General features: G+C 66.1%; 1 protein-coding gene across 4 annotated transcripts in view; it reads right to left on the bottom strand.

Annotated features, from left to right (window-relative positions):
- Positions 1–23,271, bottom strand: part of NFIC (nuclear factor I C) — a 43,626-nt gene extending 20,355 nt beyond the window's left edge. Inside the window, exons 1-2 of one of the 4 annotated variants that reach the window (XM_084302672.1) lie at positions 22,395–23,271; positions 1,804–2,335 (exon numbers count right to left, since the gene is read on the bottom strand). In XM_084302672.1, the coding sequence (XP_084158798.1) occupies positions 1,804–2,335; positions 22,395–22,397 (535 nt within the window). In that variant the 5' untranslated portion in view covers positions 22,398–23,271. Of the gene's footprint in view, positions 1–1,803; positions 2,336–19,582; positions 19,904–22,394 lie in introns of those variants that run through there. The other 3 variants (XM_084302671.1, XM_084302673.1, XM_084302674.1) reach the window with 3 other exon arrangements.
- Positions 23,272–23,576: the final 305 nt, after the last annotated feature.

The raw sequence follows: 23,576 nt of genomic DNA, 5'->3' as shown, positions 1-23,576 counted from the left end.
ACCAGGGTCAAGGTCGCGGGCGGGGGGGGGGGGGGCAGCAGGGGGGCGGCCGCCTCCCCTGGGGACACCCGCGGCTGCGGGGCCACTGGGGAACCCCCCTGGCACCCACACTGCGGGGTCCCCAGTGCTGGCACCGCAGCCGTCATCGGGGTCCTCGTCCCTGCCGGCAGCACAGCCACTGCAGGGCTCCCAGTCCATCCGGGGAGGCTCCCAGTTCAGCCCAGTACAGGGTGCAGGGTGCCCCCAACATGGCAAGCAGTTAAGCCCAGTGCCCTGCCCCAGTTCAGCCCAGCAGGGCCAAGCACCCAACACCCCCCTACGCTGCCCGGCACCCGATGCCACATCCTGCCCCCACCCCAAGCAGCACCCATGGCTCTGCACCCAGCTCAGCGCCCGTCGTCCCCAGTGCACCCAGTGGGGAACGGCCGCGCCTGCTGGGTCCCATCCTGCCCTCGAGCGCGCGGGCGGGAGGCGCTGGCACAACGTGCACGCACACGTGCACTCACACGTGCAAGCACACGTGCAAGCACACACGTGCACGCAGCAGCCCTGGGGCAGGATCCAGCCCCGGCGGGCACGGTGCAAGGTGTGCCCAGCTCTCCCCGACCCACCGGACACCCACGGGTGCTTGGTGACGTCCCATGGGTGGGGGGCACCCCGGAGAGGCCACCAAAGCGTGGGACAACGCAGGGTGCTGGTTCTGGGGAGCAATCCCCAGGCTCGCCATGGGATGATGCCGCTGGGCGTTGCGACCTGCCTGTCCCCAAAGCCACGAGGGTTTTGTGACCCCAAAACCTGAATCCCTCCAGCGCCCGGCCCACCCCCTGAGGGCGTGCAGGGGGGGGGGCACGGGGAACCTGGCAGACCATGGTGGCTTCCAGGGGACCTGGCTGACACCCAGCACATCCACCCGTGCCCGCTGTGATTTATGGCTCCTGATGTGATTTTTTCAACCCCCCTTTGTTGGGATTACAGCCCCGAGAGCCCCCCTCGGTGCCATGATCCGTCCTTGGGCCATGGCCAGCGCTGGGAGGGGAGCAGCCGCCCTGCGTTCCCCCCGCTGCATCGGCTGTGGCTGAGCGCAAGGGGACATCGGGGAGCAGCGGGGACATCGGGGGGCAGGGGGGGACCCAGCCGTGAGACCTTTTCTCAGCCCAAGCTGAGCACACAGCCACAAAAGGTCCCTTCCTCGTGGGACCCCAGAGCTGCACACACCAGCACGGCACCAGCTGGAGCCAGCAAAGCTGCCCGGGTAAAGCAGGAGCTGCCTCGAGCTCCAGGATTTGTCTTCCTGGCACACAGGGACAATGGCTTTGGGACCTATTCGTGGCCATGCTGTGTCTGCCTCGCCCACCGTGCCTCAGTTTCCCCATTCTGTTTGTGAACGTGGCCGCGGCGAACGGCTGCTGGACTGCTGCCAGCATCCCCGGGGACACACTGGGGACAGGCTGTCCTCTCCTGGCACACATCAGCCGCCTGCTGCCCTGCGTCCCCAGCACCATCAGCAGCCTCGGGGACCGCTCACAACCCCCCTAATATGCCCCTCCCCGGGAACCAGGACCGGTGCCAGGTGGGGTGAGAGGGCAGACGCGGGGGCACCCACGTGGGATGGGATTCACGGCGCTGTGCTGAGCACTGGGCTCCTCTCCATGGGGCTGGGGAGGTGACATTGGTCCCCAGGGTGGCTTCCCCGACCTGCGGCACGAGGTGGGAAGGAGAAACAAATCCCCCGGGGGGGCACGGCTGCAGCAGGACAGATCCCAGCCCCATCCCCTCCCCGAGAGCCACCCAGGCAGCGCCTACCTCTCTCGCGGACGAAGTAGGCCAGGTAGAGGTCGAGCTCCTTGACGGAGACGCTGATGTGGTGGGGCTGGACGCAGAGGATGGGGTTGGTGCACTGGCCCGACTTGACCAGGCGCTCGCCGTCCGTGCTCTCCAGCGGGATCCCTTTGAAGAGGATGACCATGACGAGGTCGAGCCGCCACACCTTGTCCGCCTGCCGCAGGCAGTCGATGCGGCGCATCTTGCCCTTCTGGTCGGGGTTGGAGAGGACGCAGCACGAGGGCTTCTTGCCCGTGATGGAGAGCACGAAGTCCTCGCGGCACTCGGGCCGGATGTCCTTGCGCAGCTTGGCCAGGAGGCGCGAGGCCCACTTCTGCTTGACCTCGGGCTTCTCGCTCAGCAGCTCGTCCTTCACCGCCCTCTCCTCGTCCTTCGTCATCCTCTTCTCGTGCTTCTTGAAGTACTTGCGCTTGCGGGCCTGCAGGTTGAACCAGGTGTAGGCGAAGGCCCGGACGTGGGGGAGCAGCGCCTCGATGAAGGGGTGGAACTCATCCTGCGGGAGCACAGGGACAGGCCGTCACCCCCGGCACAGCCCGCGTCCCCCCATCCCGTGTCCCCAAACCCACCCCTGGCCACCCGCGGGGACCCGCTGGGGACATCCCCGCCGGGCCACGTCCCCGTCGGAGCAGCGGCCAGGAGGCAGGAAAGCGGCGCCCGCCCGCTGGGGCCGGGACCCCCCAGCCCCTTGCAACCGGGACGCGGAGGGGGACACGGGACATCGCTCCCGCGTCCCCTGGCAGCACCCATAAATCTCGCCAGGCCACCAAACGCGGCCGGGGCGCGACGGAGCCGCCGGGGCCGCGGAGGGGCAGGCGCTGACGTCAGGCGTGCTGTGTCGGCAGGATCCGAGCCCTCTCCCCTTCCCACCCACGCGCGCCGGGATCCGTTCCCGACAGGCGCAGAAATCCCGCCTGACATCGCACCCAGCCGCGCCGGGTGCCCAGCAGCCGCCCCAGCCACCTGGGTCGGGTCCCCAGCACCCCGGGGTGGCACCCGAGGCGGGCGCCGCACGGGCCGCGGGTGCCACGGTGCTCCCCGCTCCCTCCGGACCGAGGAAACTCCCCCCAGTTTGCCCCAGTTCTGGCCAGCCCGGCTGCTGGCGGGCGGCCCAGTGAGCAATGCGTGCTCTGACTGTCTTTTTCCACTTGGCTGCTGGATGAGGCCGTCCCCGAAAGAAAACAAGGAAAGTGCATCCATCTCCCCGGCCCCTCCTTCCCGCATCCGATTTTCCCAGTTCGGAAAAAATCCGTGCTTCCTGGCTGGGGCTGGGGAAGGGGGGGGACGGGGGGGACACACGCACGGGGCACAGCGAGGTGTCGGGAGCCCTCCCGGCGGGGCTCGGCGCTGGAAAATCAACGCGGCCGGGCTCCCCGGTGCCTCGGGGTGGTTGGGTTGAGGAGGGTTTGCGTTGGGAAAACGGCCCCGTGCCCCAAAGAGCAGCCCCGGGCAGGATCCGGCCCTGCGGGTGCCATGAGGGGACCTGGCACGGAGCAAGCGGGCGCGGGCATGGAGAGGGCTGCGAGAAGTGGGGTTGGCTTCAGGGAGGGTGCAAACTGGCCTCCGCCTGCCCGCCACCATAGCTCCAAGCCTTCCAAAAGCCTTTTTTTTTCCCTCGTTTTCTCACTCCCTCCCCCAGCCGGATCGTGGCGGCACAGCTGAGGGCAGGGCGAGGGCGAAGCAGCCCCGTGGTGCACAGCCGGGGCGGAAGCAACAACGCGCGTCCCCGAGGGCAGGGTTTGGCCCGCGGGGCCCCTCACTGCGGGACGGAGCCCAGCACCACGCCACAGCCCCACGCCTGGGCTGGGGGGTTGGGAACACGGCCGGGGGGGCTGCAGGGAGAGGGACCCACGCCTGGGCAGGATCGGTGCAAGGACAGAGCCCCCGCTGCAGGCTGCAGACAGCGGTGCCGTGCCAAAGCAGCCCTGTCCCCAGGCGACCCCGCTGTCCCCTCCCGGCACCAACCGTCCCTGCTGGGGCTCCCACACGGCCCCAGCCCCAGCACAGCCCCAGAGCAGCCCCGCACAGGCCCCGCTCACAGCCCCCAGCACAGACCCTGATGTCCCCCCCTGGATCCCAGACCCTGCTGGTCCCCTTGCACAGATCCCAGTAACGACCAGCACGGCTCCACCAATCCCCAGAAGTTCCCTCAAGCACAGACCCCAAAATTTCCCAGCACAGCACCGCCTGGAAGCTGAAGGCCCCCACTCCAGACCCGTTTTATCTCCCACCGACCCCAGCAGCATCGCCGGAGCTGTGACACCGGCGGGTGTCCCCTCACAGCCCAGAAGGACCCATCCTTACTGGGGGACACATCCTGACCACGGGGACCCATCCTTGCTGGGGGATAGCTCTGCCACGTGGACCCACCCTGCCTGCAGGGACCCACCCCAACCCCGGGGATCCATCCTGCCCATGGGATCTCATCCTGCCCATGGGATCCATCCTGCCCATGGGATCCATCCTGCCCATGGGATCTCATCCTGCCCATGGGATCTCATCCTGCCCATGGGATCCATCCTGCCCATGGGATCTCATCCTGCCCATGGGATCCATCCCTGCCCAGGGGACTCATCCTGCCCACAGAGCCGTCCCTGCCGGCTGCTCCCGGGGCGTCCACAGCCCCACACGGCCGCAGGGTCTGGTTCCCTCCCCAGCAGCAGCCGCTAATTCAGTGCAGCTGGGCAAGGGCTGGGCATGTGTCTTAAATCAGGGAAGAAGGTCAAAGAAAAGTAAGACAGGAGCCGAAAAAAGAAGCAGCGAGTTCCAAAAACAATACTTGGCCGGGGCGGTGGGCGGCTGATCTTCCTTGGTGGCCGGTTATTCGGGCGAGCCCTACAAATTGCTGCCAGACCCTGGCCCCGCCACCCTCCCCGGGCAGCCGGTGGCAGGGCCGGCCGGAGGGCACCACGCCGCTGTCCCCTCGCGGTGGGCAGTGACACCCCGGGGACACCGCACAGGGACCGTGGAGGCAGCGCCTCGGGTGCTGCTCGCCCTCGCCACGAGGCCACGGGACGAGCGGCCACCCCACCGCCCTTGGGGCCCCCGGAGCTGTGCCCCCCCCTTGCCCCCACGGGCACCACAGCAGGATTACGGCGAGCCGGGAGCCGAACCCAAAGCCGATCAGCCCCTGGCCAACTTTCCCTCCCGCCCGGCTTATCCCGCGCGGAGATGCGGCACCGCGCTAAGCCGCTTTAGCGGGGCCAGGCGAGGCCAGCCGGGGGCACGGGGACAGCCGGAGGGGGCTCGCTGCCTGCCCAGCAGGGAGCCGCGGCCCCAAAGCCGGGCACGGAGGTGGCAGGGGACGGCTCGGGGACACCACAGTTGCAGCCGTGGTCTCCTAGGTCCCTGCTGCTCCTGCTTGTCCCCCAGCCCAGGGGACATCAGCAGGGCTGGGGACTGTCCCCGTGCCTGCAGGCACCGCGCATGGGTGTCCCCCACCCCGGGTGATGCCGGTCGGGTCCACCCCAAGCTTTGCCATGGGACGTGGTGGCAGGAAGCGCTTTCTGCCTGCTTGTCCCCAGCGCTGCCAGCCCCATAACGCTCTCCATCACGGTGCTGCACCCCCCGAAAAAAGCACCCGTGCCCCCCCTCCCCCCCAACCCACCCATCCCCGGCACCCGCAGCACGGCGCAGCGCCGGCAAGGGGCTGGTTAACTTTTCCTCCTGTTGTTTTTCATTTGCTGGGCTGGGAAGCAGAGACATGACATGCTGCAATACCACAGACAAGACTGTTCTCGGGGCATTTCCGGCCGGGAATCTGGCAGCAGAGCCTGTTCTTGGGCCCCTTCCAGCCCGGGCTTGTAAAGCCCCGCGACCCGGGGTGGAGCCGCCCATGTCGGGGTGCTGCTGGCACCCGGCCCCCTCCGTGCTGCCCTTCTGGGCTGGGGGAGGTCGGTCTGGGAGGGGAAACTGAGGCACGGGCTAACCCCGTCTGCGTCCCAGTGTCCGTCCTGCCGTGGGGCAGGGAGGGGAAGGACAAACGGATGCTCTGCGAGGCGCTGGGCACGCCGTGCTGGGATCAGCTCCCGCAGCCTGGGGGGGCACAGCCGGGGCGCTGCCTCTCCCCATGCTCCTGCCTGTCCTTGTGGCTCTGCACCCCGGCTGCGTGGCCGTGGTGGGTGCCTTCCACCTGGGGACAGAAGGGGACCTGCTGGGGATGGCACAGGGGTGAGCAGCCCCTCCTGCACACAGCCAGGGTGGGCAATTCCTCCACTGCACGCCAAGCATCGCGGCACGGGCACCGTGGCATCGGGCACCCTGGCATGGGGCACTGCGGCACCGGGCACTGCGGCATCGGGCTCCGTGGCACGGGCTGGCCGAGCCTCCAAGGCTCCTTTGCATGAGCGCCTTGTCCAAACAGGTCGGGCTCTGCGAGGCAGCCTGAATTTTCCAATGAAAAAACGTTTCCTCAGGAAATTCCCGAGCAGTTTTCATGGGGGAGGAGGAGGGGAACGGGATGGGATGGGACGGGACGGACGGGACGGGACGGACGGTCACCTCGGCCGTGGGTTTTGCTCCCCACCGGTGTGACCCCCAGCCCTGGGGGCAGCGGGAAGCCGATCGCGCCGCGGGTGCGGAGAGGTGCGGGGCGCCCTCGCGGCATCTCGGCCCTGCGGAGACCACACAGCGTTTATTTTATTAAAGGATGCTCAGCCTCTCCGCCAGCCAACCACACACCTCAAAAATGCTGCCGGCTCCGACGGTCTCCGCTCCTGCCAGCTCCCGATCCCCGGGGCCGGACGAGCCCGGGCAGGGGCTGGCACGCTGGGTGCTCCGCGCCGTGCCCGCCTGCCCCGCGGGGACCCGCCGCGCTCGGGACGAGCCGGGGGGATGCACCACGCTCTCCCCTCACCCCGAAAATCCCGAGCCTGACTTCTATGCAAATCCCCGGCACAGACCAGGAGATGCTCCCCGCTGTCGGGCTCGGTTTCCCCGCTCCCCAGCACGCGGACGCCGTGGGCGCGGGCGGTGTGCGCTCCCGCAGCCCCCACTCGTACGCGCAGAGCCTCCGGTAGCCGCTTATTAACTGTTCGCAGAAACGGCTCTCGGTAATAAGTTAACCTGGTAATGAGACCTGTTGCCGAGACAGATGCAAATGATTTCAAAGTGCTCATTAGAGGGTATTGAAGGAAGGCACTTAGTCCCTGAAATGCACCCAACCTTTCTCGGGGCCGTCCCTGCAACATATTAGAGCCCATTTTACAATAATTGCTCCAGAGGAGGAAATCTATTTGGATTCATCATAAAGTATTTATTAACAAGAGCTTATTCATAATTTTTGCTGCTCTCCGGCACGGTGTGGCCGAGCTTCCCGGCCGGCTCTGCACGTCCTGGCGAGGCCTCGCGGCGCTGTCGGCGCAGGTGCGTGGCCGGGAGGGAAACTGAGGCACGCCAGGCAACACGGCTCTGAGCGTGTGGCCCCGCTGCCACATGAAGGAACGCCACCCAAAAATGCCATAAAAAACAAACAGGGGCTAGAGACAAAGGTTGGAAGCATTCACCGAGCGGGGCCAGTGGGAGAGGAGGGATTGGACGCGCTGTCCCCACTCCTTGGCCATCCCTGTCCCTGTGGTGTGGACCCCGAAATGGCCCAGATGGGGGGTCCCCATGGTGGCACCTTGGGGTGCACCCCGAAATCAGCCCTGTCTCACCTGCAGGGGCTGCGGGGATGGGCACCCTCCTGGGGAGCGCAGACCAAGCCAGGATGGAGGAGGGATGTCCCTGCACCGCTGCACCCCGCAGGTACCCCACAAGGGACAGCAGGGAACACGAGTGGGCGCACAGCAGGTCCTACACGTGGTCCGAGCCCCCTCCAGCTCCTCCATGTGTAGTCCCAGGGTGCCACTCCGAGCCCCTTGGTGCCACCCCAGGTGGGGGACAGGCGCACGGTGGCAGCCAGCGCTCCCAGGGATGGTACGAGCTGTGCCGCCACCCCCCGCGCGCACCGTCCATGGAGGTGCCGTGGGGCAGAACAGGCTGTGACGGCCCCGCTGTCCCCAGCTCCCCCTTAGTCGGGGTGGGGACGACCCAGCCCCATGCTTGCAAAACCCCTCGCAGCCCACGCCAGGGCCCCGGGCAGGGCACGGTGCCACCTCCCAGCAGCTCCCCATCACAGAGCCCCGCTGCCTTTCTCCCTGCAGCTGAAAATGTCGGGGCTCAAGGGCTGGACCGTACCCAAAGCGGGGTCTGGCCGTGGCCACCCCGTTCGGAGGGTGGGATGGATGCAGAAAGAGGCTCAGCCACAACGGGTACACGGGCAGAGAGAGGCTCTCCTCCTTCAGTAACCACCTCGGTGCTCAGCGCCTGGCAGGATCAGCCCGGGATGCTGCAGCCTGGATAACTACCGCACCCAGCGCGCGCCCCAGCCCTGTGCGCGCCACCGCCAGTGCCCCAAAACACCCCGCCACCACCCCAAAACACCCCGCTGCCTCCTTTGAACCCTGCACACCCCAGCCCTGCCACCCCCCTCCTGGCCCCCCCAGGCTGCGGCAGCCCCCGAGCGGTGCCGGTGCCCGCCCGCGCCTACGTGCCGGGGCGGGAGGCGATGCCGGCGCAGGTGGCGCGGGGCTGCGAGCGGCAGCCGGGAGCTCGCCGAGGCGGCTTCCCCGGGTCACGGGAGGCCGCGGCAGGCAGCGAACTTGCCAGTTGCTTTGGAAAACAGCAGGAAGAAAAGCAGCTCTCTTTGCAGCCCGGGGCTCAGGTGCCAGCGCTGCCTGGGCCGGCGCCAGCTTGCGCAGCCCTCCCCAGGGAGGCAGCACCGCGGGGAAGCCGAGGGAGGCCCAGGTGGGCTGCGGCTTTGGGGGGGGTCTCCCCAGGACGGAGGGGCTGGTGGGGGTTTTGAGCTCCCTCCCCATCAGCCCTGCATCCTGGGGGTGAGGGGCACCCGTGGGTGCAGCGTGCGCCCCCAGCCCCACCCTGCCTCCGGTCTCCCCGTGTGCGCCCTCGCCGCCGGCACCACCCCAACCTCGCTCAGTCCTCCCCGAGCGGGAAAGAGCAGGGTGCAGGGTGCAGGGATGGGGCAAGGGTGCCCCGGGGACAGAGCCAGGAGGGAGCTGGGGAGGGGAATGTGGTGGGGGGGCACCTGAGGCCGCTCTCTGCCTCCCTGCGGACGTGCCGACGTGCTCAGCTCGCCCCGCGCCGCCGTTTCCCCAGGTGCCCCCGTTCCCCTCGGGGTGCAGGAGCCGACGGCTCAGCCGCCTGCCCGGGGCGACCCAGCCTGCCCCCAAGGATGGGAATGGGGAAACTGAGGCACGGTGCCCACAGGGGCCCGGGAAGCAGCACTGGGTAGGGGGAAAGGGCCAAGAAGATGTCCCCCAGCCCCAAGAGGTGCCCCGCAGCCGGCAGTGCTGGAGCCACGTGGCTTCCCGGCCGACCCCCCCTGGGGCTGCGAGGAAGGGAAATGTTTTATGGAACTGGAAAAAAAAAAGGTTGCCAGCAAGCCCCGGCCCTGCCAGCTCCTCCGCCCGGCCCTGCGTCAGCCGGGACAGTGCAGGAGCCCCCCCTCCACCCCAATTCCCCCGGTGGCACCTGGGATGTGTCACCAGGATGGTGGCAGCTCTCAGCCTGAGCTGGCACCGCCGCCTGCGCAGAGGGAAACTGAGGCAGAGGAGAGGCCCCGGGGCTGGCAGCGTGGTGCAGGGGAACACGTGTTGGGGTGAGGGAGCCGTGCCAGCCCCCCCAGCATCCCCTGTGCCCCCCCCCGGGCAGCACAGGTCGAGCCCAGGGCTCTGAGCCCGGCTTTAGCCCCTGACGCAGGAGGTTTTATTTCCCTCCTGACGTATTTTTAGCCCTGCTTGCTCCGTCCTGGCCTTTCCGAGGGGGATTAATTCCTCTGCCCTCCGGCACCATTAAAGGTGGGGGGGTGCAAAGGGGGCTTGGGGGGGGCAACTCCCACCTGGGGGGTACCTGCAGTGCAGGGGGGGTCACCAGAGGGTCCGGGACCCCTGAATTGGGCAGCACAACCCACGCAACGGGAGCGCAGAAGCCGCACAGACAGGCACACGGCACCCCAAAACTGCCCCCGTGGCTGCAACCGACCCAGCCCAGCACTGTCCCCCCCCCCCAGGGTGCCCATGGCTGGGATGGTGGCATTGTGTCGTCCCACCCCCCTGCAAATCCAGCCCCGTGGGCTGGCAGCAAGTCACTGTTTAAAAATAACCCCGGCCTTTTGTGGCGCAGCCGGCGACCTCGCAGGAGGATTTGGCCGCGGTGAAGAGTTCACGGCCCCCCCGTGCCCCCCCCATCGCCTGCGTCCCATCTGGCCGTGCTCAGCTTCAGCTCCTGCGTGTCATCCCGCGGGCTGGGGACGCTGGCCAGCAGCCTGGGGACAGGGCTGCCACGGTGTTTGGGGCACAAGAGTTTGCCTCGCAAGGCGGACGCTGCCTGTGGAGGTGGGGAAACTGAGGCACCGAGGTGGGGGCACGGCTCTCCCACGGACACTGAGAGGATCCCCGAAGGGACGGCGTGGCCCGAGGGCGGTCAGCTCAGCACGGCAAGCACAGCCAGGCACATCCCTGGCACCGACGGGTCCTTGCCTCCTGGGACACCGCTGTCACCACTAAGTGACACTGCCACACCGCCGAGCCGGCAGTGCCAGCCTGCCTCGTGACGTGGAGCCCACGAGCCACCGGCCCTGGGCCACCTGCCCAGCCTGGCCCCGAGCCCAGCAAGGCCGCCAGGAGCCATCGCTCGCAGGAGTCCAAGGTCCCCGAGCGGGGCCGGGCACTTCGGGAGCCAAGGTCCCCGCCACCAGGTCCAGTGCCCAAGGGGAACGGATGGAAACCCCACGTGGGCCGGGTTCCGCGGCGCGGGGCATGTCGGGTGTCCGCTGGGAGCAGTGCTGCCAGCCGCAGCAGCGCGGTGCCTCCAAGCACCCTGGGACTGGGGTGGCACGGGCTGGCGTCCCCACGTGTCACCTTGCCCACCCCACGCGGGGGCTTTGGGAACCCCAAGGTGAGGGGGCACGTCATCGCACAGCCGCTACCAGCACAGGCAGGCGTGCAAGCTTGCACGCTCCCCGCCGCACGTGTGCGCCCACGTGCTGGGCACTCAGCGCCGTGTGGTGCAGAAGCCCAGGGGAAGGCAGCGCACCCATCCTGCTGGCGCTGGGCTTCCCGCAGCACCCAGCCCCTGCACCGACCCCGAGCAGGACACGGCGAGGCCACGGCGGTGCCGCCGGCGAGTTCCCTGCCTGCCCAATTCACCACCGCAAGGCGAGGAGGCTCGTGAGTGCGTCCCGGTTTCCTCCGGCGGTACCTCAGGATGCGATGCAGTCATCGCTAATGCATCTGGACTCATTTACAGGGATGAGAAAATGTTTCCAGGTTTCCCACAAAGTCCCATTAAGATCCCAGTATGACTCTATTTTTAGTGCCCGCATCGACAACGCCTTCCCCAGCCACCCCGGCACTCCGGCGCGCCGCCCCGTGTGGCTCCAGGCACCCGCGGGGCACCCGGGGCCGTCGGTGCCAGCACCCGCCGTGGGGAGCGGGGCCACGCACGGGGCTGTGGGGTTGCGGGGGGCAAAGCCCCAGCTTTGTGCTCCCAGAGGAGCTGGGTGGAGGGGGATGCGTGGCCCCATCCTACAACCAAGGCTGCCTGCACCCGTTCCTGGCGCGCGGGGCAGCGGGGTTTTGCACAGCACCCATGGGTGCCCTCAGCACCCTGCTGCAGGGATGTCTGCCGCAGCCCCCAGCGTGGCTTTTGCTCGAGAGTATCTGCATAAGGAAACGTGGTACGAAACAAAAGGAAAAGTGGCCCCAGGAACCCAGCGGTGCAGGACCCTGCAGCAGGGCTGTGCACGCCCATGGGCGCAGGATCCCCGGCAGCACCAGCGCGGTGCCCGATGCGTTCCCCGTGGCTCTGCTCATTTCGGGGAGCCCTGCAGGGCTGCTGGCGGAGCTGGCCGAGGCGACGCTCGGATCCTGCACATGTAGGGTGCTGCAGGCTATCTATAGCAATGACCTAACCGGGAGCCCGGCAGTGCCCGGCCCCGCACCTTCCCTTATTGGTCCGGCCGCCGGCAGAGCCCAGACCTGGTAAAGAGATTAAAGCCGTCGCAGAGCCGAAGCTTTTATCCCTTGACACGCTCGCTCCACCGCCGGGTTTCGATTTCAAAGGCTGCACATGGGCAGCTCGCAAAAGCCCCCTGTGCGCTGGGGGAGCTCCGCGAAGCGATGGCCGCAGCCGGGGGGCAGCGGGGTGCTGGGTGCCGAGGGCCCAGGCTCCCAGCCCGTGCTGCAGCCGATGAGCGGGGGCCGTCCCCGCGCAGCCCCGGGTGACCTGAGGACACCCCGGCAGCGGGGTCGGAGCCTCCCCGCGGAGCAGAAACGTGCTGCATGCCTGCAAAGCGTCTGCAGCCGCAGGGCCGGGGAAGGGGTGGCCGAGCGGAGGGGAATTTCCCCAGCTTTTTTTTTTTTTTTTTTTTTTTTTTCTTTCCGACGACAAACTCCTCGGCTTGTGCAATTAGAGAAATTTGTTTAACAAACTCTCCAGGGAGAGGAGCGGGAAGGTGGGGTGGCGTGCAGCCAGGGGCTCTGCTCGCACAGGCCCCGTCTCTCCTCCCTCCAGAGCCTTTGATCCGCAGCGTGTGTTTCGGGGAGGAAGAGGAGCGGTTCCCCTCGGCCACGCCGACCCCGCTGCAGGGTGACGGTCACCCCGCTGCACCCCCTGTGCCACACGTGCGCACCCATGCGCGCACCCTCGCATGCCCACGCGTGCCGGCGGGCACGCACACGCTCCGGCATCCGCGCGCGCTCGGCTTCTCTTTCTCCTGCGATGCCATTTCCATCCAAAACCCTTTACTCTGCACTTTTCTCCTCGGCGCGGCTTCATTTGTATTCACCCCGCGCCGCTCGCCTGTCCTGGCGCACAGGTTACTAAAGGAGATTTCGCAGCGCGGCGCGGCTCATGTTACGGCTCTCGCTGTCTCACTTTCCCGAGTCGCAGGGCAGCAACCAGGGGACTGCAGGATTGGGGGGGGGGGAAGAAGGAAAGGCAGATCCCGGCTCCAGCCGTGCAGCCGTGGGATGCAGCGCCCGGCTGTGCCGGGTGGCTCCCGGGGGAGCTGGCACAGCACCAGCGCTCTCCATCCTCCCCGGCAGCCGCCGCGCTGCCGCAAGGTGGGAGCCGCCGGCGCGGGGGCATCGCCGAGGGAGCGAGCGGGGAGCGGCGCCTCTCGTTTCGGGGAAAGGGGAAACGTCTGGGTGGAAAATCAACATTTCTCTCTCTCCCTCTCTCTCTCTCTCTCTCTTTTTTTTTTTTTTTTTCCCTTTGAAAGTAAAAATATTTCTTGGGTTTTAGTGATCAGAAACATGTTGGGGGTTTTTTTTGGACAACGGCCGGTCAAATACCGTTTTCTCCGCGAAGGGAATGCAGGGGCCCTTTGCAAGGAGAACAAAAATGTCTTAAGAAACACAATAAAAACCCTTTTTGCAAAAAAAAAAAAAAAAAAAAAGTCCACGAACTCGGACAAACTCCCGGGGCCTGAAAGGCAGCTGGGGAAGAGGGGTCAGCAGGAGGGCCGGATCCTGGCGCTCCCGTGCCAGGCAGCGCTGCCCGGCCCCTCCTGGCATCTTGGCCAGGACAAGGTGGCTGGGAGGGGAATGCCCAGCATAAAGCAGCCTGAAGCTGGGGATTTTGCCCAAAATGCTGATTATGGATGGCTGCTGGCAGGTGACGGCAGGATTAATGCGCTTTTAAAGCAGCGGCGAGTTAACCGAGAAATCAATCCTTGGCACGGCCTGGCCCGTGGTCCCTGCACCTGGGCAGCGGGATCCTTTCCCAGCTCCTCTCCAGGACTTGGGAAGCGCCAGGCCTTGGCGGCGGTGCAGGGCGCTGGGCGCTGGCCAAGCTGGCACGGCACGGCGCGGCCGCGGGGGATGCCTGCCCGGGGCCGACGTGACGGATGGCGAGCCCGGCCGCGCGCCTGCTGCAAGCTGGGACCCGGCAGCGGGATGCCCGTGGGCACCCCCTGCATCCCCATTCCTCCGCCTTCCCTCCCCAGGGGAGCTCAGGCTCTTGCTGGTGCTAATTTGGGGCATCCAAACCCTCCAAAACGCTCTGGTACCCGACCCCACAAAGGTTTGGCGCTGGGCACCACCCTGCCGTGATGCTGTGCACCCCTCAGCACTGGCTCGGTGTCGGTCCCCCCCCGGCCACATTGTGGGGATGTCACCGGTGATGCCACGCGGCGCTGGCCCTACCCAACAAAGCCGAGCAGCCGTCGAGGCCCCAGCTGCTCCCCGACGCCTTTGGGCAGCGCGCGGGCTCCTCCGCCCTGCCCCGACCTGCCCGGCGCACCCCGGGGTGCCGCAGGAGAAATCCCCACCCTGAGGGTCCCCAAGGTGCAAATTGCACCCTCGTGCTGCTCACATACCCGGGGACCTGCCCTTACCCCCCCAACAGCCTGGGCACAGGGGTGGGGCACACAGATACCCCTTGCCTCCCCAAGCGCTCAGCCCCCTCAGCGGTGCTCAGCACCACTCAGGCGCGCCGTCACGTCCATCCCCGTGCAGGAAGAGCCGCAGCACGGACGGGGGCGGCAGGCAGCGAGCCAGCCTTGCACGGAGCTGTTTTGCCTCCCCCCCAGCCCTCCTTCTCCCCCGCCAACAAGGGACCCTGTTGCAGCCGCCATCCCCGTCCCCACAGCTCTGTTTGTCCCAGTCCCTGTCCCCGCAGCTCTGCTCCTCCCTGGGAGCCGTGCAGTGGCACGGGCACCAAGCCTCAGGGGCCAGGCACGGGGAAGGTTGGCATGGGTGGTGTAGGGCAGGGAAGGCAGGCGGGCAGGCAGGGCACGCTGTCCCTGTCCCCAGGGCCATCCCCAGCGTGCAGGGACCCCTCTCCATCATCACACAGGCAGGGGACACCGTGCCCCTTTTTCTGCTTGCGTGCAAAACCCAGGCAAATGGTGAGTGGATGCCAAATGTCACCGTGGCCGGTGCACGATGGGTGTCTAACGTGGAGAGGAGGGTGCCAGGCGCCCAGGGACCTCCCGGCTTCCTCTTGCTGGCAGAGCCCCAGCCCGACTGCAGGGGTCCGAGCCCCACACACAAGTGCCTGCACCACGCTCTGCACAGCCATCAGCTGAGCCCAGGGCCGTACAACAGGGCCTGAATGCAGAGCTCGGAGCCCCGACTCCCCCCCCGCTGCACCCAGCTCAGGCCAGGAAAACAAAACCCTCGCACACCGCGAATCCCTCACCGCCACCGTGGCATCCGCGCCGGGGCTGCCCGGCCAGCACGGCCGCTCCCCGGGGAGCGAGGGGCCGCAGCGCACGCCCTTCGCCGCGCTGTGCCAAGGGGAACCGAGGGCACGCGGCCAGCTCGGCTCTGCCCGCACCCTGGCCACGCTGCAACGACTCCCACAAGCTAGAAAAAGCCGCCGGGTCAAGGCTGGAGGGCTCAGACTACAGCTCCCAGCATCCTTCCCCAGCCTGCCCGGACTCGGGGAGAAAGAAGGCAACAAACGGAGCAATTCCCCGCTCGCTCGAAGATGAACGGGTCAGGCTTTGTTTCTCCAGGCTCCCTGCACAAGCGTGCGCGTGGCTGCGGCGCTGGGCACGCTTTGGGCTCCTCGAGGAAGCGGCGGGGGAGAAGGGACGAGCGGAGCTGCCGGGAAGGGTGAATTATCGCCGGGCGCCTCGGTGTGCAGGAGGAGGACGGCTAATTTATTGTGCACAGCCCCGGCCAAGTTCAAGGTGATGCCGCGGAGGCTGGCGCAGCAGTAAGGGCCTCATCCTGCCCGCACCAGTGCCCTGCGTCCTCCTGTTCTGCTCGCGGCTGGGTTCATAAATCGCTCTTAAAAAGGGATCTATTTTTACCATCTGGGGATTTAAAATTAGAGAGGGCAGAAGCGGCGAGGTCCCGGGCACGGCCGGGGCGGGCACAGCACGGCGGGCGCCTCGCGGGGAAAGCCAGGCTCTCCCGAAGGTTGCATTTAAAGAACGGCCTCATTGTTTTTCCCAAACAATGCTCAGCAGATGGGAGAATTGAAAGTGTGTTGCAACCTTCCCTCTCTCCCAGCGCCGTTCCCGGCGAGCTGCTCCTATGCTTTGGCAGCCGATCTGAGCTCCCGGCTGGAAACCAGTTTGCCGGAGCTACTGGCGGAGGGGTGAGCCCCCGGCACCAGCTGCACCGCACTCCCCTCTCGCCCAGCAATCCCAAAAAGCCCCAGCAGGGCCAGGCACGGGGCCACCACCTGCCCTTGGAAGGTTTTCCAAGGGACTTTTAGGGAAGGCCCCGGTGCGAGGTGCCCGGGGGGGCTGGCTCCCCTCGGTGGCCACGTGCCCAAGCAGGTGGCAGCGGCTGGGCACTGTGCAGGCCCCCCCCGTGCTATGGGGACCGGGAGCGGTGCCGGTGCTGTGGCCACATGGGACGGGGGGTGAAACCACGAGGAAAAGCCACGGCCACGTGGCCATGACGCCTCTCGCGGTGCGGCACCACGGGGCCCCCACGTCCACGGTCCTGAGGGCGGCACCCGGTGGGGTTTGTGCTGCTGCGGGGTGCGGGCCCACGGCCCTCGTCCCGCTCCCCGTGCCAAAACGGGGCTGCGAGGATGCATCTGTGCAAAACGTGGCGCTGGGGCCCGGAGCAGGGGAGAGGGGCTCAGGCGGAGCGCGGCGGGGGGAGGCTGAACAAGCCCCCACACCGCGCCGCGGCACCCAGATCCCACCGCTGCCCCGGGGCTGATGTCCCCACCTTGCTCCTGAGCTCGGGGTGCTTGGGGGGGGTCAGGCTCGGGGTGCTGCAGACGGGCTGGAGGAAAGCAGGAAAGCACGAGGTGAGGAAACGAGCGGGAGCATTGCAGCAGCCGTCAGACCTGGAAATCTCCCCGAGCACTTGGGTAAATCCCTCCCCACGCAGGGATCGCCCCAACGGCTCAACCGGGAGCCCCACGGGGTGCACGGGGATGGCGGCGGGTCCGCAGTGCTGGGGCTATTTTGGGGTACCAACAGCCAGACCCCGCTCCCTGGGGGCAGGGAGAGGCCCTCGCACGCGGAGCCCTTGGCCGTGATGCCGGTGCCGCTTCCCTGCTAATCTGGGCAGCTCCGTCTTGGTTTCCTGCCCGGTCCCTGAGAGGGGACAGAGGTGAGCTGGGGGATGGGGAGGAAGTCCCGCAGCGGGGACAGACAGCTGAGTGGGCACCGAGTCACCCTCCTCGCCGCGGGACGCTCGCCCGTGGCCCCAGCCAGGAGCACGTCGCTGCTGCTGCCCTTGCCAAGGCTCATTCTGGCCTCATCGGGCTGCGAATCCGGGGCTCGGGCCGGCTGTGGCCGGGCTCGGAGCTGCCCAAGCTGGGCTGCGAGAGGCCACCAAGGGCCTGGGGGGCTCGAGGGATTCGGGGAGCCGGCGGCGATGTCGGAGGGGAGATGCGCGAAGCCAGAGGCAGGGCGGGTCCCGCGCACGTTCCAATGTATCCACATCACCATCCGCAGCTCCCCGAGCCCGGGAGAGCCTCCCCGCCGAGCGAGTGGGATGGGAATGGCTTGGCTCTGGCACGGCGGGGCCGGGGGGGGCGGCGGGGGCCGGATCCGGTAGGTGCAGACGACGTCTGATCCCATCTGGGCCGGATTCAAGCGGAGGCTACGCTAGGGCAGAGGGGAGCTGCAGCCTCCCCGACGCGAAGGCGGCGGGGCAGGGGGTTGGGAACGTGGCCCCCCCTTCCCCGATCCGCTGGGAACGGCGCGGTGCTGCGAGCGGGAGGCTCCCGGAGCCCCGACCGTGCCATTCCCACCTCGGCCCCGCGCCCTTCGCTGGCAAAATCGGGCTCTGCCGAGCGGGTGGGAATGGCAGGGGGGCGGCTGGAGCCCTGGGAAACACCGAGACCGGTGGGGGGGGGAAGGAGAAAGAGAGAAAAGGTGAGAGAGAAAGGGGTGAGGAAAAGAAAGAGAGAGGAGAGAGGAGAAAAAAGGGAGAGGAGGGAAAAAAAAAGAGAAAGGAGAAAGGAAAAGAGAAAGGAGATAACAGAAAAGAGAGGGAAAAGAGAAAGAAAGAAAGAAAAAAAAAAAACAGAAAAGAAAAAGAAAAGAATAAAAAAGAAAAGAAAATATAAAATAAAATAATAACAATAACAAAGAATAGAAAAAAGAACAAGAAAGAAAGGGGGAAAAAAAAGGAAAAAAAAAAAAAAAAGAATAAGAAAACTGCAAAGGAAGACGACGGGTCGAGGTGCTGCCCTTGCCAAGCCAAGCCCACAGCTGGGAGCTCCAGCACCGGGGTCACCCGCTCAGCACCAGCTCTGCCCACCCGCGCCATGCCCGTGCCAGCCCCTGGCCACGGCAGCCCCCGGCTGCCCCGACTCCCCCCGCGGCACGTGCGGTGCCGGCGATGCCCAGCCTTGGGCAGGGTGCAGGGTTCAGCGGGGGGAGGACACACACACACCACAAACCCCATTCCCTGTCCCCCCCCCACTGCCAATGCCCCAAGGTGGGGCCGGATCCTGCCCATGCCCGGCGCGGGGATGAGATCTGCAAGGAGGGGCTGCGCTCAGCGTGGCGAGCCCATGGCGCGGGCATGGGTGGGGGGGGTAGGAGGTGGTGAGGAGGGGGCTGGCACCAGCAACACCCCCCCCACTCAAAAAAATAATAAATAAATAAATAAAGAACAGCAGAGCGCTCGTAGGGCGCGGCGGCGGGGCGGGGAGGGCGGCACGAGGCCGGACCCTGCGCACGGGTGGCTGCCAGCAGGGAAGAGGTTACATGGCGGGGCCCGGCTGCCTGCTCGATAATCAAATAAATATCAGCGATCGATAAGGGACAGAGCACAGGCAGAAGGGTGGCCGCGAACGCCCCAGCCCCGTACGATTTCGGGGAGCCCCTCGCCCGCCGCAAGGCCCCCGCGGCGGCCACCCCCCGTGCGCCACTGGGCCACGTCGGCATCGCCCGCGGTGCCACCGCCGGCCCCATGTGCAGCGGGGTCAGCGCTGCCCCTCGAGGGCCCCGCGAGCACGTGGGGGTGGCCCCGGGTTGGGATGGGGAGCAGGGGGGGGCGGCGGTGGCGGTGGTGTGGGGGGGCCCCCATATCCCGCCCTGCGCGGCCCCGCCGCCCTCGTGCCCGCGAGCGGGCGCGCGGCACGGCCCGCTTGCGGGTTGTCCCAAATTTGGAGGGTTTTGGAGAAAACCCCCGTGCCCCCCCCCCCATGCCCACCTCGGCCTTTCCTTGTTGCACCCCCCGGCACCTTCCTTGCACCCCACGAACATGTGCAGCCGCGCTTGGAGGGTGGAGGGGGGGGGCGAGAAGGAAAAAGTTTCACGCTATCAAAGAGGCGGCGCGGGCAACACCGAGCCCGCAGCCCTGGACCCCCCCGCCACCACCCTGACCGAGCTGCCGACCTGCTGCACCCCACCGGGTCCCCCCCGGACCCGAAACCCAGCGGCTTCCCCACACCACCCACCTCCGGGCGCAGCGCAACAAACCACAGCGCGACCTTCCTCCCCCCCCCCGAGCCCCAAGTGAAAGCAGAGGCAGAAAAACCCCAAAAGCACCAGAGACACCCAAAAAACACCCAAAAATAGGCGGCGGGAAGGAGGGGGGGGGGAAGCAAGAGTGAAGCACAGCTCCTCCGAGCACCCCGTGCAGCCCCAAGCCGCCCTTTGGCTGCCAGGATTATTTTTATGGAGGGGTGGGGGGGGGTGGGGGGGGGGCTGCTAATTTTTTCTTTTTTTGCGCGGCACCTGGAAAAAGCCTTTTGCGCTATGAGGTTTTTGGGGAGGGGGGGGCTGGGGGGGCGCGGGGCCGGTTACCTGGGTCAGGCAGAGAGGAGACGAATACATCCCGAGCCGTGCTGGGAAAGTGGCTAATTGCAGGGCTGAGACTCGAGGCGTAAAAGTTACTGAGTCATTTCGGAGGCTGGAGCAGTCCGGGCGTTTTTTCTCTCTCTCTCCTCCGGCGCGGCTCTGCGGGGCCCGGGGGGGGGCGGCCGGGCAGGGGGGGGCGGCCCCGCGGGAGGGGGGGCCGAGGAGGAAATAAAAAGGGTCCAACTTCCAAAAAAAAACAAAAAACAAAAACAAAAAATAAAAAAGATCAAATAAAAAGCAAAAATGTTTTCCCCCCTCGAAAATAAAGCGCTTTTTTTTTTTTTTTTTTTTTTTGGAGGGGGGGGGTTGATTTAGCTTTTGCCTTTTTTTTTTTTTTTTTTTTTTTTTTAGCGTTTTAAAGCAGCAAAAGGCTCATCTTCGCCCGGGGGGGCGCGAGGAGGGGTGGGGGGTGGGGGGGGCGATCCGCGCCCAGCCTGCAGGCGGGCAGCGGCGAGCGGGGAAGTTAGAGGGGAAGCGGCTCCATCCGAGACACGGGCACCGGAGCGAGGGAGGAAAGAAAGAATGAGAAAATGAAAAAAAAAAAAAAGAAAAAAAAAAAAGAAGAAGGAAAAAAAAAAAAAAAAAAAAAAAAGGAGCGAGGAATGAAGTGACGTGATGAAAAAAGCCCATCCCAAAATATTACATCCCATTTAAAGATGTAGGAACCCCCTTTGGCTCGCAGGGCCGAGGCGCTGCGGGGCACGGGGAGAGCCGGGGAGCGCCCCCCCCCCCCACTCCTCGGCGGGGCTGCGAGCCCCCCCCCCCCCCCGCGCCCTGGCGGATTTGGGTCGCTTTCCCTTTCCTTGCGCTTTTATTACCATTATCGCATTTATTTATTTTTTTTTTTGGACGGAGCCAGAAGACGGCGAAGGGAATGAAACACCCCTAAAAAAAAAAACCCTGCACGTTCACGGGCAACTTGTGGGCAGCGGCCGGGGGGGGGGGGGGTCCAGGCGGGCATTTTTTGGGGATGGTGGGGGGGGGACACCCGCACCCCACCTCGCTGCGCCCCCCCCCTTTCTCCGCGCAGCCCCCTATGCACAACCCCCCCCCCAGGCGGAGCCCGGCGAAGTCGGAGCCGCGAAGTTGTCGCCGCAGAGCCGGCGGCGCGGGCCGGGGGAGGCTTTAATCAAGGCTAATTAGAGAGCGAGAGCGGCAGCGGGCCGCGCACGGCGACACAAAGGGAATCCCCGGCCCCTGCCTGCGCCAGCCGCGGCTCGGCCCCGCGGGGGACGGCGGCCGGGGGCTGCCCGCGGCCTCGCCCCCCCCCCCCCAAACACCCCCCCCCCGCTCCGCCTCCCGACCCCGGCCGCCGCTCCGGAGCTCCGACGGCACCGCCCGGCCCGGCCCGGGGCCGCGGAGCCGGGGGAAGGCTCCGGCCTCCGCCGCCGGGAGCGCGCCCCCGCGCCGCTCGGGGCCGCTCGCAACTTTGCCTGGCTCCGGAGCACGCCCCGGGCGCGCTGCCGCGGGGCCGGTCCCCTCCGCGCGTCCTCCCGGAGCCTTGCTGCCCCTCCTGGGCTCCTTTAATTTTTCCCCCTTTATCTTTTATTTCTCCCCCTTTATTTTTAATTTTCCCCCTTCATTTTTCATTTTCCCCCCTTTATTTTTTATTTTTCCCCCTTCATTTTTTATTTTTCCCCCTTCATTTTTTATTTTTCCCCCTTCATTTTTCATTTTCCCCCTTCATTTTTCATTTTTCCCTCTTCATTTTTCAATTTTCCCTCTTCATCTTTCATTTTCCCATTTATTTTTTATTTCCCCCCTTTCATTTTTTAATTTCCCCCCCTTCATTTCTATTTTCCTATTTTCCCGTATCTTGCCTTACCCTTTCCCCTTAATTCGCCTCATTTTTTTTCCCCTTAACTCGCCTCATTTTTTCCCCTTACTTCACCTCATTTCCCCCTTCATCCTCCTCCTGATTTTCTCCCTCCATTCCCCCAATTTGCCCTCCTCGCCCCCCTTCATCCCCCTCAATTTTCCCTATTCCCCCCTTAACTCCCCTCCTCAACCCCCCCCTTTCCACCCCCTTTATTTTTCCCCTTTAATTTCCCCCCTTCCCCTCATCCTCCCCCACTTTTCCCCACTTTCCCCCCCCCCATCCCCAACGCCCCCCCCCGGCCTCTACAGCCAGCCTCAGCCTCCCCCCCCCAAATCCCCCTAAACCCCCCCAAATCCCCCTAAACCTCCCCAACCCCCCCTAACCCCCCCCCTCACCCCCCCCCAACCCCCCCTTCTCTGTCCCACCGGGCGGCGAAGCGGGGACAACGCAGTACTGGGGGGGGGGGCACAGACACACACCCCCCCCACCCCCCCCACCACGCCCCCCCCCTCCCTCCCCGTCGACTCGAGCGCGACCCCGCTGGGGGCGTCACGGCCAAGTTCACGGCGCCGCGGCCTCTCCGCCCCTTTCTCCGCGGCCATTTTCGGCTCCCTCCCAGCCCCCCCCCGGCCTCCCTGCCCCCCCCCACCACCCCCCCTTCACACCGACGACCTCCCCGTCGGGCGGCTCCCCCCGGCCGGACCCCTCGGGGAAGGGGTGGGCAGGGGGCGGAGAGGCGGCGGCCCCATCCCCGCGCTCCCCCCCCCTTTTCCCCCCTCGTCTCCAAACCCCCTCCCCACGCCCCATCGCGCCCCCCCCCCCCCCCGCCCCACGGCAGCCAAGTTTTGCTCGTGGGTGCACGCACACGCGCGGGGAGGGTTGGGGAGGGGGGGGGGGAAGAGGAAAGTAAAGAGAAAATGAAAGTGCCGTGGGACCTACCATCGCCAAGTGCAATTAACGGGCTTCCAAGTTGCTGCGGAGAGCAAAGCAAAGGAGGGTGGTTGGGGCTGGTTGGCGCTTGGTTGGTTGGTGGTTGCTTGGCTTTTTTTTTGTTGTTGTTGTTGTTGTTGTTGCTTTTTTTTTTTTTTTGGTAATTTTTTTTTTTTTTTGGTCTAAAACGTGTGTTTTCCACCGAGGGGAAAAAAAAAAAAAAAAAAAAATCGCCGGGGAAAATAATTGAAAAAAAGGAAAAAAAAAAAAAATCAAATGACGGCGGGTGGTGAGCACAACCTCCCCGCTCCCGTCCCTTCGAGGCCACCGGGCAAAGTGTCCCCCCCCCCCGGCGGGCGCTCAGCCTCGCTCGGGCTCCATCCTCCGGCCTCAGCGCCTCCGGGGCCGGGCCGGCCGCTGCCTCCGGGGGGACTCCGGGGGGAGGCTCGGGGAGGCTCCGGGGGGAGGGCGGCGGGAGCGCGGTGCCCGCGCCCAGCCCGGCCTCATGCGCCGCGACCTTCCCGGGGGGGGGGAAGGAGGAGGAGGAGGAGGAGGAGGAGGAGGAAGGTCGAGGGAGGTGCGGGGGGGTTGGGGGGAAGAAGGGGGGTGCGGGGGAGCGGCGGTTATTTTTGGAAGGCGAGGGGAAAAATCTGTGTTTCGGAAAAAAAAAAAGAAAAAAAAAAAGAAAAAAAAATCGGTCTCGAAATAAAAAATTAAAAAAAAAAAAAAACCGATAAAAATAAATAAATAAATCTGGAGAGGCTGAGCTGGAGGCCGGGCTGCGCCTTAGGAAAAATAAAAGCTCGCCCCCCCCCCGCCCCCCCCCAGCAAAGGCCAACTCCGGCCGGGCACGGCTCCTCCTCGCAGCCCGCAGCGCCCCGGCCCCATCGCAGCCTCCTCCTCCTCCTCCTCCTCCTCCTCCTCCTCCTCCTCTTCCTCCTCCCCTCGCCCGGGGCACCGGCGGCGCTGCGGAGGGGACGCTCCCGGTGCGGGGGCGGGGGCGGAGGAGGAGGAAGAGGAGGAGGAGGAGGAGGAGGAGGAGGAGGAGGCGGAGGAAGGCTCCGGCCCCGCTCGCCCAGGGAGCGCGGCCCCGCTGGCGGTGCTGGTAGGTGGCGGGGGCTGCGGCGAGCTGCGGGGGGAGGCGCCGGGCGGCCCCCCCACGGCTGCTTCCCTCCCGCCCCCCCCCGCATC

The sequence above is a fragment of the Netta rufina genome (assembly GCF_964035555.1).
Source record: "Netta rufina genome assembly, chromosome: 28".
Lineage (NCBI taxonomy): Eukaryota > Metazoa > Chordata > Aves > Anseriformes > Anatidae > Netta > Netta rufina.
Note: the sequence above shows the minus strand (reverse complement) of the source record. Positions and strands in the feature narration are given on the sequence as shown.